General features: G+C 48.5%; 1 protein-coding gene across 1 annotated transcript in view; it reads right to left on the bottom strand.

Annotated features, from left to right (window-relative positions):
• The window catches only part of LOC144809499 (sodium- and chloride-dependent betaine transporter-like), an 887,191-nt gene that overhangs the window by 200,405 nt on the left and 673,885 nt on the right, over positions 1-12,901 (bottom strand). The window contains exon 9 of the mRNA XM_078673718.1: positions 11,043-11,167. Within this exon, the coding sequence (XP_078529844.1) occupies positions 11,043-11,167 (125 nt within the window). The remainder of the gene's footprint in view (positions 1-11,042; positions 11,168-12,901) is intronic.

The following is a 12,901-nucleotide window of genomic DNA, read 5'->3' as shown; positions in this document are numbered from 1 at the left end:
TTCCTCACATTGTGAATATCCCCCTGCGTCAGCAACGTTCGGAAATTTTCTTCGTAGCACGCCGACGTGGACGACGTCACAGGAGTACGACCTCGCGCGTGACTCCGTCTGACGTCACCGACTCCTTATCAGGCCCACGCCGGCGTGATGACGTCAGTTCCGCCCTTTTTTCCGTGCCTTCGAGGCACACGGACGGACCAACGACAGCAAATATGCAAATATACAGTGTACACAGTACATACAAATCAAATACGCACACAAAGTGTGCATTAGAAATAGCACAATAGCAGCAAACATATATACATAAAGACCAGGTATAACAGAGTGGACAACGGGGAGGCGGGTGGGCATGTGAGGAATCCACAGGCAGATATTGTATCTACCAGAAAAAGCGTTACCGAAGGTAAGTAACTTGTTCTTCTGATAGATACATCTGCCGTGTGGATTCCTCACCTTGTGAATAGAGTCCCACAGCAGTCCCAACTCCCGGAGGAGGGTGTCCACTCTGCTATACCAGGAAATCTTGGAGAACAGAACGTGCGAAGTGGCCATCCCTCCTCACCTCGGTATCCAAGCAGTAGTGCTTCGCGAAAGTGTGGAGAGAGGCCCAAGTCGCGGCTCTGCAAATGTCCTCAACAGGTACACCTCTAGACAAAGCAGATGTTGCAGACTTTGCTCTAGTTGAATGTGCTCTAATACCCTCAGGAGGGTCCTTACCCGCCAAGGAGTAGCAAATCTTGATGTACAGGATTATCCACCTGGAAAGTGTGCGCTTGTGCACCGCTCTGCCCTTCTTGCAGCCAGCAAAACCAACAAACAGCTGGTCATCCATCCGGAAGTCTTTAGTTCTGTCCAGATAGAAAGACACCGCCCTCTTAGGGTCCAGGCGATGCAGTCTCTCTTCCTCCTTAGAAGGGTGAGGGGGAGGATAGAAGGTAGGAAGGGTAATGGATTGTCCAAGATGGAAGGGAGTTACCACCTTAGGCAGAAAAGCAGCCCTGGTCCTAAGAACCATCCTTTCAGCATGAATGGACAGGAATGGGGGCTTGGAACTAAGAGCCTGAAGCTCAATTACCCTCCTTGCCGAGGTGATTGCAACGAGGAAAACCGTTTTAAAAGAAAGAAGTCTCATGGGACACTTGTGCAAAGGTTCGAAGGGAGAACCCATCAAAAAGGTCAGCACAAGATTCAAATCCCAATGAGGAACCACAAAAGGAGTAGGAGGGAACTTATTAGTGAGTCCCTTCAAAAATCTCAAAACCACTGGAGACTTAAAAAGAGAGGGCTGATCCGGCAAACAGAGAAATGCCGATAAGGCTGAAAGATACCCCTTGACTGTGGCAACAGCAAATCCTTGCTGCGCCAGAGAAAGAGCAAACTGCAAAATGTCAGACAAATGAGCCCTCAAAGGGTCAACATCCCTCTCCCTGCACCAAGAGACAAATTTTGACCACCTATACGAATAAATGGACTTAGTGGAGTCACGCCTGGCAGAAAGAATGACATCCACCACATCGTGAGGGAGAGAAAAAGAACTCAAGTTGCCCCGCTCAATCTCCAGGCATGAAGGTGTAATGTCTGGAGGTGGGGGTGTAGAACTTGCCCCTCCATCTGAGAGAGGAGGTCTGCCCTGTGAGGGAGACAGAGCGGTGGGTGAGAGGAGAGGTGGAGAAGGTCTGTGTACCACACCCTTCTTGGCCAATCCGGGGCGATCAATATGACTTGGGCCCGGTCTTGGCGAATCTTCCTCAGAACCCGAGGAATCAAAGGTATGGGAGGAAACGCGTAAAGGAGTTGTGAGCCCCAACTCAACTGAAACGCATCCCCCAAAGCTCCTTGCATCGGATACTGGAGACTGCAGAATGACAGGCAATGAGCGTTCTCGTGAGTGGCGAATAGGTCCACCCGAGGAGTCCCCCACATCTGAAAGATGTCGTGAACAACCTCCAGGTGAAGCCTCCACTCGTGAGAACTGCCGACTGAGAACGTCTGCACGAACGTTCAGAACTCCGGCCAGATGATTTGCCATCAGACAAATCTGGTGGTCCTGAACCCAGGACCAGAGACGCAGAGCCTCTCTGCAGAGACACTGCGACCCTACTCCTCCCTGTTTGTTGATGTACTACATCGCGGTCGTGTTGTCCGTCAGGACTTGAACTGACTGACCACGAAGGGAAGGGAGGAAGGCCTTGAGCGCCAAACGTATCGCCCGCAACTCTAGAAGGTTGATATGAAGCAACCTTTCCTCTGGAGACCAAAGACCCTTGACCTCCAGATCCCCCAGATGAGCACCCCACCCTAGAGTGGAGGCATCCGTGATCACTGGGGCAACCGAAGGAGGCAGTTGGAAAGGCTTTCCCTGAGACAGATTGTCTTCCACGCCCCACCAAGATAGATCCGCTGCAGCTTCTCTGGAGATCCTCACTGACTCCCTGAGATCTCCGTTGTGCTGATACCACTGCCTGCGGAGGCACCACTGGAGTGTCCTCATGTGCCAGCGTGCATGGTTGACCAACAGAATGCAAGAAGCCATCAGACCGAGCAGACGAAGGACCTTCAGGACTGGCACAACCGCTCCATTGTAGAATAAAGGAATCATTTCCTGTATGTCGCGAATCCTTTGAGGAGGAGGGAATGCACGACACACAGTAGTGTCCAGTACCGCACCTATGAACAGGTTGCGCTGGGAGGGCACCAGGTGAGACTTGGGCACATTTATTGAAAAACCCAACCTGTGTAACAACAGAGTTGTCTCTTGCAGATGATGGAGCACCTTCTCCGGCGACTCTGCTTTGATCAGCCAGTCGTCCAGGTAGGGGAAAACAGGAATCCCCGACCTTCTGAGATGTGCAGCCACCACCGCCATCACCTTGGTGAAAACTCGAGGCGCAGTAGGAAGTCCAAAAGGAAGGACCGCAAACTGGTAATGCTGCGATCCCACCGTAAAACGGAGATACTTCCTGTGCGATTGGGATAAGAAAGTACGCATCCTGCAAGTCGATCGACACCATCCAGTCTTCTTCCATCAGCGCTTGAAGAACCTGAGCAAGGGTGAGCATTTTGAACTTCTCCTGTTTGAGATAGAGGTTCAAAATCCTGAGATCCAGGATTGGTCGAAGCCTGCCATCCTTCTTGGGTATCAGGAAATACCGGGAGTAGCATCCCTGACCCCTCTCCTGCTCTGGAACCACCTCTATTGCACCCTTTCGGAACAGAGCCAGGACTTCTTCCTGCAGGAAAAGCAGGTGGTCCTCCGAACAATAACCTTGGCAAGGAGGGTAATTGGGAGGGTACTCCTGAAAAGGAAGTGCATACCCATTTTCTACGAGATTGAGAACCCAAAGATCTGATGTAACCGATTCCCAATCTCGTAGAAAATGAGTAAGCCGACCCCCTACCAGACCCACATGATCCAGAATGGTGGATCTAGGGCTACTTTGCTGATGCGGGTGGGGGTTGGGCATTATTGGAGGAAGTGGAGGAGGAAGAGACTTGACGCCCACGTCCACGACCCTTCTGTCTACCTCTATAGGACTTGTACAGAGGGTTCTGCTGCTGTTGCTGTTGGCCCTGCCTGAAGGGACGAAAAGAAGATCTACCGAAGCCTCTAAACTTCCTAGTTGTCGATCCTCTCATCTGGAGACCCAAAGACCTTGAAGTAGCCCGGCTATCTTTAAATCTTTCCAGTGCGACATCCGCCTTTTTCCCAAAAAGACCAGTCCCATCAAAAGGTAGGTCTAGCAACGTGGATTGCACATCTGCAGAAAAATCCGAGGATTTTAGCCATGCGGCTCTCCTGGTTGCAACAGTAGAGCCCATAATCCTGGCAACAGAATCAACTGTGTCCATGCCACTCTGAATAACCATACGTGCCGCAGCCTGAGTATCGGAGACCACTTCATTAAAGTTCTTTCTATCCTCCTCTGAAAGCTTAGATGATAATTGCTTCACAGAATCCATCAATGCATGGACATATCTACCCAAAAGGCAAGTAGCATTAGTGGATTTTAGGGCCATGCTGCCCGAAGAGAAAATCTTCTTTGCAGACTGATCCAATTTTTTTGAGTCTTTGTCTGCTGGCACCTGAGGAAAAGAACCAGCAGATCTGTTTGAACATGCAGCCTGCACTACTAGACTCTCCGGAGAAGGATGCGAAGAGAGAAATTCAGGGTCACCAGGCGCCACTCTGTAGCGTCTTGAACAGACCTAGAAACAGCAGGAGCAGTCAATGGTTTCTTCCAGCCCTCCTTTATCGGATCAGTTAAGGCATCAGTGAATGGTAGTGTAGGTTCAATAATGGAAGAAGGAGAGTGCAAAACCTCTGTAAGGATGTTGGGCTTGTACTCAACAGTAGGCAAGGTTAAGTTGAGAAGATCTGCAGCCTTCCTAATAACAACATGGTAGGGTGCCACGTCCTTAGATGGTGCATCAGAAACTGAAGGCAAACCCCACTCAGGAGAGAGCTCCAGACCACTAGCATTCTGTAGGTCTTCAAAATAATCATCATGATCAAGAAGCTCACCCTCTTCCACATCAGAATCTTCACCCCTCTTCTCTTCCAAAAGACGCTGAGCCCTGCGTCTCGACCACTCCACACGAACCGAAGTCGACGGATCCGGTAACGACTCCGACGGAGCCGGTTCCGACGTCGAACGAGGAGCTGGGGTAACAGGAAGACGAGACTCATGGACTGGCGTGGTACCTCGATCTAAACTACGAGGTCGATCCGGAGTCGGCGAAGCCGCATGCGGAGTCGAAGACCTCGGTGGGGTCGTACCGAGCCAAGGTGTAAGAGGCGCCGGCATAAATGGCACAAATGGAGCTGGGGCGTAAGACTGAGGAATGCCCAAGTTGTAAGCTAATGGACCCATGGGACCAACAGGTGCTCCAGTGGGGTACATTGCCCTGGAGTAAACTCCAAACATCGCATTAAGGAAATGCGAGGGGTCCTGTCGAGGACCAGGAAAAGGAGGGTACGAACCTACCGGATGTTCTGAAGGAGGTCGCTCCGACATAGGCTCATTCTGACCTTCCTGATCCACAGGAGTTTCCATCTGAGTTGGAGTTTGAGGAACTACCTCCTCCTCTTCCTCATGCTCCGAAGAATGTTGAGACATCGGATCCGGTTCTTGTTCCGGAGCCGGGGAACATCCGAGAGACTGAGCAGGAGAAGGAGAAACGAAGTCCTTATGATGCTTACGAGACTTCTTCTTCGAATCCGAGGACTCCTTCCCCGAATGATGTCTAGAGCTGTGCTTCCTCCTCTTGTGCTTCCTCTTCGAGGAGCTCGAAGCGTGACCCGAAGCCGATTTGGATCCAGATCTCGATCTCTCCCTGTACCTCGACCTCGCTCCGGACCTCGACCTCCCTCTGGATCTCGACGCCGACCTCGACTTCAAACGAGATTTTTGCCTCGACTTCGAGCGTCTCGACATCGACCTCGAAGATCTCCCAGTCTCTCTTCCTTTTATCTTCGCAAGAAGAAGTTTTGCCTCACGCTCTCGTAGTGCCTTAGGGTTCATTTTGAAACAAGACAGACAGTTCTTAACGTCGTGGTCTGATCCAAGACACCACAAGCAGTCGCCATGCGGATCGGTGATCGACATCATTCGAGCGCAAGACCCACATTGCTTGAAGCCTGTCTTCTTCAACGACATCTTCGATGAAAGAAGAAGAATTAAAGGAAAAACAGCAACACTGTAATAGTAGAAGAATACAAAGTATCGCAGAAGATCCCAAAAACCGTTAGCGTCGAAGACGCGGAAAAAAGGGAACTGACGTCATCACGCCGGCGTGGGCCTGATAAGGAGTCGGCGACGTCAGACCGAGTCACGCGCGAGGTCGTACTCCTGTGACGTCGTCCACGTCGGCGTGCTACGAAGAAAATTTCCGAACGTTGCTGACGCAGGGGGATATTCACAAGGTGAGGAATCCACACGGCAGATGTATCTATCAGAAACTAAATTACATTTGGTGCCTGGAAAAGGACCACAAGAAGGGGAGGTTGAGTCCCCAATAATTTGTCATCTGCCAAGCAGCCAGACTGGTTGTGTGAGAAGGGGAAGCTCTGCAAGACGTCTGCCTGTGACCAGAACTGGAGGCAAAGGCCTGCTAGTCTCCCTTCTGGGTGAGATGACATCACCCAGGACACCAAGAACACCTGCCACGGAGCACCATTGCCTGCCTGTTGCCAGGACCACTGTGCCTTGTGAGTGAGCGGAGAGCTTTGGAGGAAGACAGGTCCAGTGGGGAGACATGCACATCGATTATTTGAGCAAGGTGTGAGGTTGTGCACCGATTGGGCAATTGTTCATGTGCAGTATTTGTTCTGCGATCCTTGTATACCAGGAGAGGGCTGCTTTGTTATGAGCCGTATCAGAAGCACTAGGCAGGAAGCACCAAGCCACACTACTGTGCTGACCAAATATGCCAGGAGGGGTCGTCAAAGTGGAGGATATTGCATAAGGTGAATCTGTGCCCGGATTGTGACTACTGTGGAAACCATGGGGCTTATTTATGAGCATTTGTGTCACTTTTGCACCGCCGGTGCGTCACTTTTTGTGACGCACCAGCGACGTAAAAAATGCACCTTGTTGCACCATATTTATAAAGTGACGCATCTAGGCAGATGCGTCACTTTGTAAACCCCTGCGCCACATTATACCTGCGCTAGGTATAATGTATGCAGTGGGGGCGTTCCGACGCAAGAAGGGTCTTAGAAGTGACGCAGTGAAATCTATAAGATTTCACTACGCCACTTCAAGAACGTAAATGCGTCAATATGTTATGCCTGCCTCATGGCAGACGTAAGACTGATGCAGGCACATTTAAGATGGGGCTTGCCAACGTGTAATGACCCATTCCTGGAATTGCTTCACTTTTGTGACACACTCCAGCAACGCGTCATTTTTACACCTACAAATATGTCACATATACTGATGTATCTGTAACTCCTTGCGACATGATGCGTCATACTGTAAATATGATGCATCATTGGTGTCGCAAGAAGGGCGCAATGAAAAGTGATGCATCGCTGTTTTCACTCAGCGATGCGTTACTTTTCATAAATGAGGCCCCTGTATGCCAGGAGGAGCTTCAGATACTATTATGGCCTAGGATTTGGGTCATTGCTTGGACCTAAGGAGAACTGCTGTGTAAGAAAGTTGGCTTCTGTTATCATAACCCCCCCCCACTTGTTGCCAGATTTCTCATGCACTTTGACTGAATGTGCCCTGAGTCCCTGCCAATCAGGTTCCCAGGGCTTGTGTTCTTTCTCCAAACTGTATCTTTGTTTTCAGAATTGGCACTCTGCCACATATGTAGCTCCCTTGTAAATGGTACCAATGATACAAAGGGACTTGTGACCACAGATGGTCTCTAAGGACTGCAATATGTATTGTGCCACCCTCAAAGGCCCCTCACCAAACACATACACCCTGCCATTGCAGAGTATGTGTTCTGGTGCAGACAAAACAAGAGTCAACATGGCACACATCCCTGTGTGCCACGCCCACTAACTGCTGCCTGTGGCATAGGTAAGTATGCCCCCCTCTAGCAGGCCACACATCCCTAAGGCAGGGTGCACTATACCACAGGTGAGGGCACAGTTGCATGAGCATTGTGCCCCTACAGTGTATGATCCACTCAGAGAAATTGCAAGTGCAGCAGAGCCATATTGAGTGCATGGCTGGGTGTTTGTCATTACGAGCTCCACAGTCCACAGCTCCATGATGACTTTACTGAATGTTAAGGAGTTTGGCATCAAACTCCTTGGCATATTAAACCCACACTGATGCCCGTGTTGGATTAATTACAAAATGCACTCTGAAGGCATCTTAGAGATACCCCTGAAAAATGACCAACTCTCTTGTGTCCAGCTGACTAGTCTGCACCAGCCTGCCACACACAGACATGTTTCTGACCCCCTGAGGTGGGAGCCCTTGTGCTCCCGTGGGCCAGGGAGAAAGACTACTTGCAATGGCGGTACTTCATACCTACTCCCAAGCAGGAACAGCATTCAGGGTGGTGAGCCTCAAAGGCTATCTGACATTTGTTATGCTAGCCAGACCCTCTCCAGCTAGTGGAGATGCCCGCCCCCTTGACCAAGTCACACTATTGGCAGCAAGGTCGGTGGGGAACTTAGCAGTCAGGAGAGGTGTGTCCCCTCTCTGCCAGGACCACCCCGAAGGTGCCCTGAACTGAAGTCACCCCTCCTTAGGAATTCCTCGAATTTGAGAATTTAACCCTATCAGGCTAGGGTGATGCCCTTTCCCAAAAGGGATGGGACATTGTAGGGGTATAGTTACCTTAAATGCAAGCATCCAATTGGCTACCATCTGCCAGCCCCTGTAACACCCCTAAATTCAGTATTCAGGGGTCTCCCTAAACCTTCATCCTCAGATTTCTGTGACCCAAACAGAAAAGGATAAAGAAGTTGCCATGCAACCGAGCCTGGATGTCGACTAGTGATTTGGCCCCAACCCCACTAGTCTGTCTCCTGCTCAAAGACCCTGCGAAGAAGACATTGCCTGTCCCATGGCCAGCCACTTCCAAAAACACCTGCCCCTTTCCAGCCAAGACCAGATCTCCCAAGGATAGTGGCCCTATCTAAAAGAAACTACACCAAGGATTCCAGATACAGGTGGATCCACCACCCCTGTCCACTCTGCACCCAACGCCCATGGCCCGAGTTCGAGTGGCTCACCTGTCCTGTAAAATCTACCCAGCAGTCTGACCTCATCTCTATCGGTGGCTTAACTCTCCTGGACCCCACAAAGTTGCCTGCAATGGCAGGGTGTATGTGTTTGGTGAGGGGCCTTTCAGGGTGGCACAATACATATTGCAGCCCTTAGAGACCATCTGTGGTCACAAGGCCCTTTGTACCATTGGTACCATTTACAAGGGAGCTACATGTGAGGCAGAGTGCCAATTCTGAAAACAAAGATGCAGTTGGGAGAAAGAACACAAGCCCTGGGAACCTGATTGACAGGGACTCAGGGCACATTCAGTCAAAGTGCATCAGAAATCTGGCAACAAGTGTGGGGGTTACGACAACAGAAGCCCACTTTCCTACACAGCAGTTCTCCTTAGGTCCAAGCAATGACCCAAATCCTAGGCCATAGTAGTAGCGGAAGCTCCTCCTGGCATACAGGGGGCCTCCTTTATGAAAAGTAACGCATCGCTGAGTGAAAACCGCGATGCATCACTTTTCATTGCGCCCTTCTTGCGACACCAATGATGCATCATATTTACAGTATGACGCATCATGTTGCAAAGAGTTACAGATACGTCAGTATTTCTGACATAACTGTAGGTGTACAAATGGCGCATTTCTGTGGTGTGGGTCACAAAAGTGACGCAACTCCAGCAATGGATCATTACACATGGGCAAGCCCCTTTGAGGCTCACAACCTTGAATAATGTTCCTGCTTGGGAGTAGGTGTGAAGTACCTACACGAGGGGTCCCCCTGACCGCTACCAACTTCGACCAAGAAGTTGCAACCCCAAAAGGTAACCCTGTATCCTCAGCTCTCTGGCCGTGGAGAGCCCAACTGACAGTGCTTGACCTCCCCCAGCCGTCCAACTCACCTGCCCAGCAGGTGGTCACCTTCAGCCAGCGTCTTTGTGCGACTGACATTCCCCATGGAAGCTTTGGTGCTGCCTTTTGGCACCCCTGAGCTGATCCTAAACCATGGAGCTTGTGCCCCGAAACCATGGTTCCTTACCTGCAAAGCGTGCATCTTCAAGGTGGCCTCAGCCGCCATTGATTTAATTGTGGCAGTGACCTCTGCATCCTGCTGCCCCTGTGCTGCTGGTGTTTCAATATCTACCTTAAGCTGAACCTTGTTCAGTGTTGGTCCAAATCCCCGAAGACTGGGATTGTAAATCAAGTACTTACCTGCTAGTGCATAACATTGTTTTCCTTCCACAGGACTGCATTGTGTTCCATCTATTGTGTACAACTGTCTATCTTTTACATTGCTACGTGCTACTGTTTCTGATTGGCAAAAACAAAAGCACTACTAAGACTGTAAAGCGTATCTTTTGCCTTGCAAAACCTTTCATACAGTCTTTTTGAAAGTATTACTGCTTTGAAAACTGCTACTTACCTGAAACTGAGTATTTCTTCGATCTAGAAATAAAATAGCCAAGTAATAACTTTTTATACAAAACAACTAGTCTGGATTTAGTCTTTGAGTGTGTGCAATCATGTATTGCCTGAGTCTGAGCAACAAATGCTTTATACAGCCCACTTATAAGCCTAACTGCTCGACCATACTACCACAAATAGAGCCTTTAGTGTTATCTACTTGAGCCGCTGTAAACCTCTGGGAATTCACTGGACTTTATGCACATCATACCTTACTTTGGTATAATATATACAGAGCCATCTTCCTACATGCTGTGATCCTCTCTCAACAGACATGTTCTAGCATTATGCACGCTAGATGCCTTGGTTCTTCCCTAGGGCGGCTCTGACAACATTGGGTCAAATGCACGCCTTCCTTACATGAACCCCATAGTCCTATTATCTACAGCTATCAAACCCAATTGTTCTACTTCTAACAGCCTGCCCACATGCACTGTCCCAGCATATAAACACCTCTACCTTCATGAATAATGGTTTGCTCTCCTTTTAACAACTACTAAGCTTTTGGTGAGGAAAGGAGGCGGTGGGTCCCTAAAGACGTAATGTTGGACCACTACATTATTTTATACAATGAAAAGCACTTCACAGAGTCACAAGGCAAAATATTCTATGAGAAGATGGCGACAGATAGGACATGTGCCTGGCAGGTTTTTCATAAGCTGGGGGTCCAGCTGTGCCTCTCCTTTGACAAAATGCCGGACTATTGCATTCTCTTACTGTTGTTCCTTAGTGAGTGAGGAGTGGCACAGGTAAGGACTTGTAAGTGAACTACTGTCCTTCAGCTAGTTGAATTCTGTGAAAAAAACACATACATACATAATACGTTCATACATAGCTACATACAGGCCCAGGCTACTTATTTCATGTATAAACACGGAACTCCCCAACATACCTGACTCAGCTACTTCTGAGAGGGGCACGCCCTGCTCCCGTGCCATGAAGCCCAGGACAGAGAAGATGGCAAAGCCAGCAACAAAACTGGTGATACTGTTCAGGAAACAGAGCGCGATGCAGTCCCTGAAAAGAAGAAATGTGCAATGCAAAGTGAGCATTAGATGTGACACAAAAGGTGTCAGCAGAGCACACTGTGACACAAATATCCATGTACCTAGCACATTACCATGGTACATGTATTCATTCAATTAAGTAATAAACCACATCCCTTTGCTAAACTAGAGGCTGGACAGACAACTGTGGCATCTGCTTATTGTTATTAGAATGCAATGGTTACTTGAGAATGTATGTATGTCACAAGGTCTACCCTTACTGCCTAGCTACATGGGTTTAGAATATGATCTTTTAAATGAGAAGAGGCTTTTGATGTAATGACATGCTCTGCCTGGATGGGATCTTTCCTATAAGAATAAATCTTATATTCAACTTTGTATCCAGCCTCAAGTCATCCTTTCCCTGGGACCTTGGATCCTTCAACAAGCTTTATCAGTCTTTGTTAGAGACTGTCTCAGATGGGTTGCCACTGTTTATTTGTGGTTATTACTGTTTATGTCCGAGTATATGTAAGAGTAGGTGGTGTTGGTGTGTGTGATGGTTTGTGTTTCACAATTAGAAAATCTGTTTACTGTTGTGTCGATTTGTTTCAGATTTTGTGTTAGTGTGAATAGAAACAGGTATCAATGTGTGCATGTAGAAAGATCCATCCTTACCTTAATGCAACAGTGAGAGGAAATTGGAGCACCATGCTCTTTATTTGTGATTTTTCATGGCACTAACCACTCTCCATTCATCCTTATGCTCAAGGGTCTTACGTTTCATAGGCCTTTAGTCCTGGTCTTTTCCTTGCATTCATGGACTTGCAGTCCTTATTTTAGAATGGGAACAACAAGAGCTCAAATGCCAGAATGGACAGATAGAACTTGGACTAGATGAGCTACATAAACTTGAAACCAGAAAGCTTGAGTGCTCTGCGTGTCTTGGTGTGCCCTTACTTCCCATCAATGCAACCCAACTGCAGCTAGAGGCCAGATGTGTTGGAGCTACTGAGGTGCTCGCTGAGGATAAACCAGAAGCTGGGATAAGTGACCCAACATCAGAAGCTGTGGCACATGTTAGAAAGTAGAGTTCTGTGCACTTTATTTGCATTAACCTTCTCAAGCATCAATTTCCACAGTCATTGCTAACTGAGTTGTGCCCAACTACCCCTGGCACTATGTTATCATGCTAAACTTCATAATAGCTGTTTACCATCTTTCCTTAATCTTCCCATTCAGGCTTCTCCCGTTTACTGGGGGACAAAAGCCGAAGGACACTGTTGGACCTGTAATACTTAGGGTGGTCTTTCTCCCAACTTTTTGCCTTTTGCCTCTCATTTTTGCTGTATCTTTTTGTTGGCCATGGGACTCTGAGCACTTTCCCTGAAACATGTTGACATTGGTATATACCTGATTGGCATATTTAGTTTACCTATATGTTCCTTGTGAAGTGGTATACCATATACCCAGGGTCTGTAATCTGAATGCTACTAGTGGGTCTGTAGCACAGGTTGTGCCATCCACACAAGTAGCCTTTTCAGGCATGCCATTGCAAGGCCTATGTGTGCAGTTTACTGCCACTTCGACTTGGCATTTGAAACCATTTGCCAAGCTTTAAACTACCCTTTTATTACACATACGTAACCCCTAATGTAGGCCCTAAGTGACCCTAAGAGCAGGGCGCAGTGTAACGGAAAGGCAGGACACATACTTTCAAGTTTTATATGTCCTGCAATGACAAAGAGCTACATTTGTTTTTCAC

The sequence above is a fragment of the Lissotriton helveticus genome, chromosome 1_1, assembly GCF_964261635.1.
Source record: "Lissotriton helveticus chromosome 1_1, aLisHel1.1, whole genome shotgun sequence".
Lineage (NCBI taxonomy): Eukaryota > Metazoa > Chordata > Amphibia > Caudata > Salamandridae > Lissotriton > Lissotriton helveticus.
Note: the sequence above shows the minus strand (reverse complement) of the source record. Positions and strands in the feature narration are given on the sequence as shown.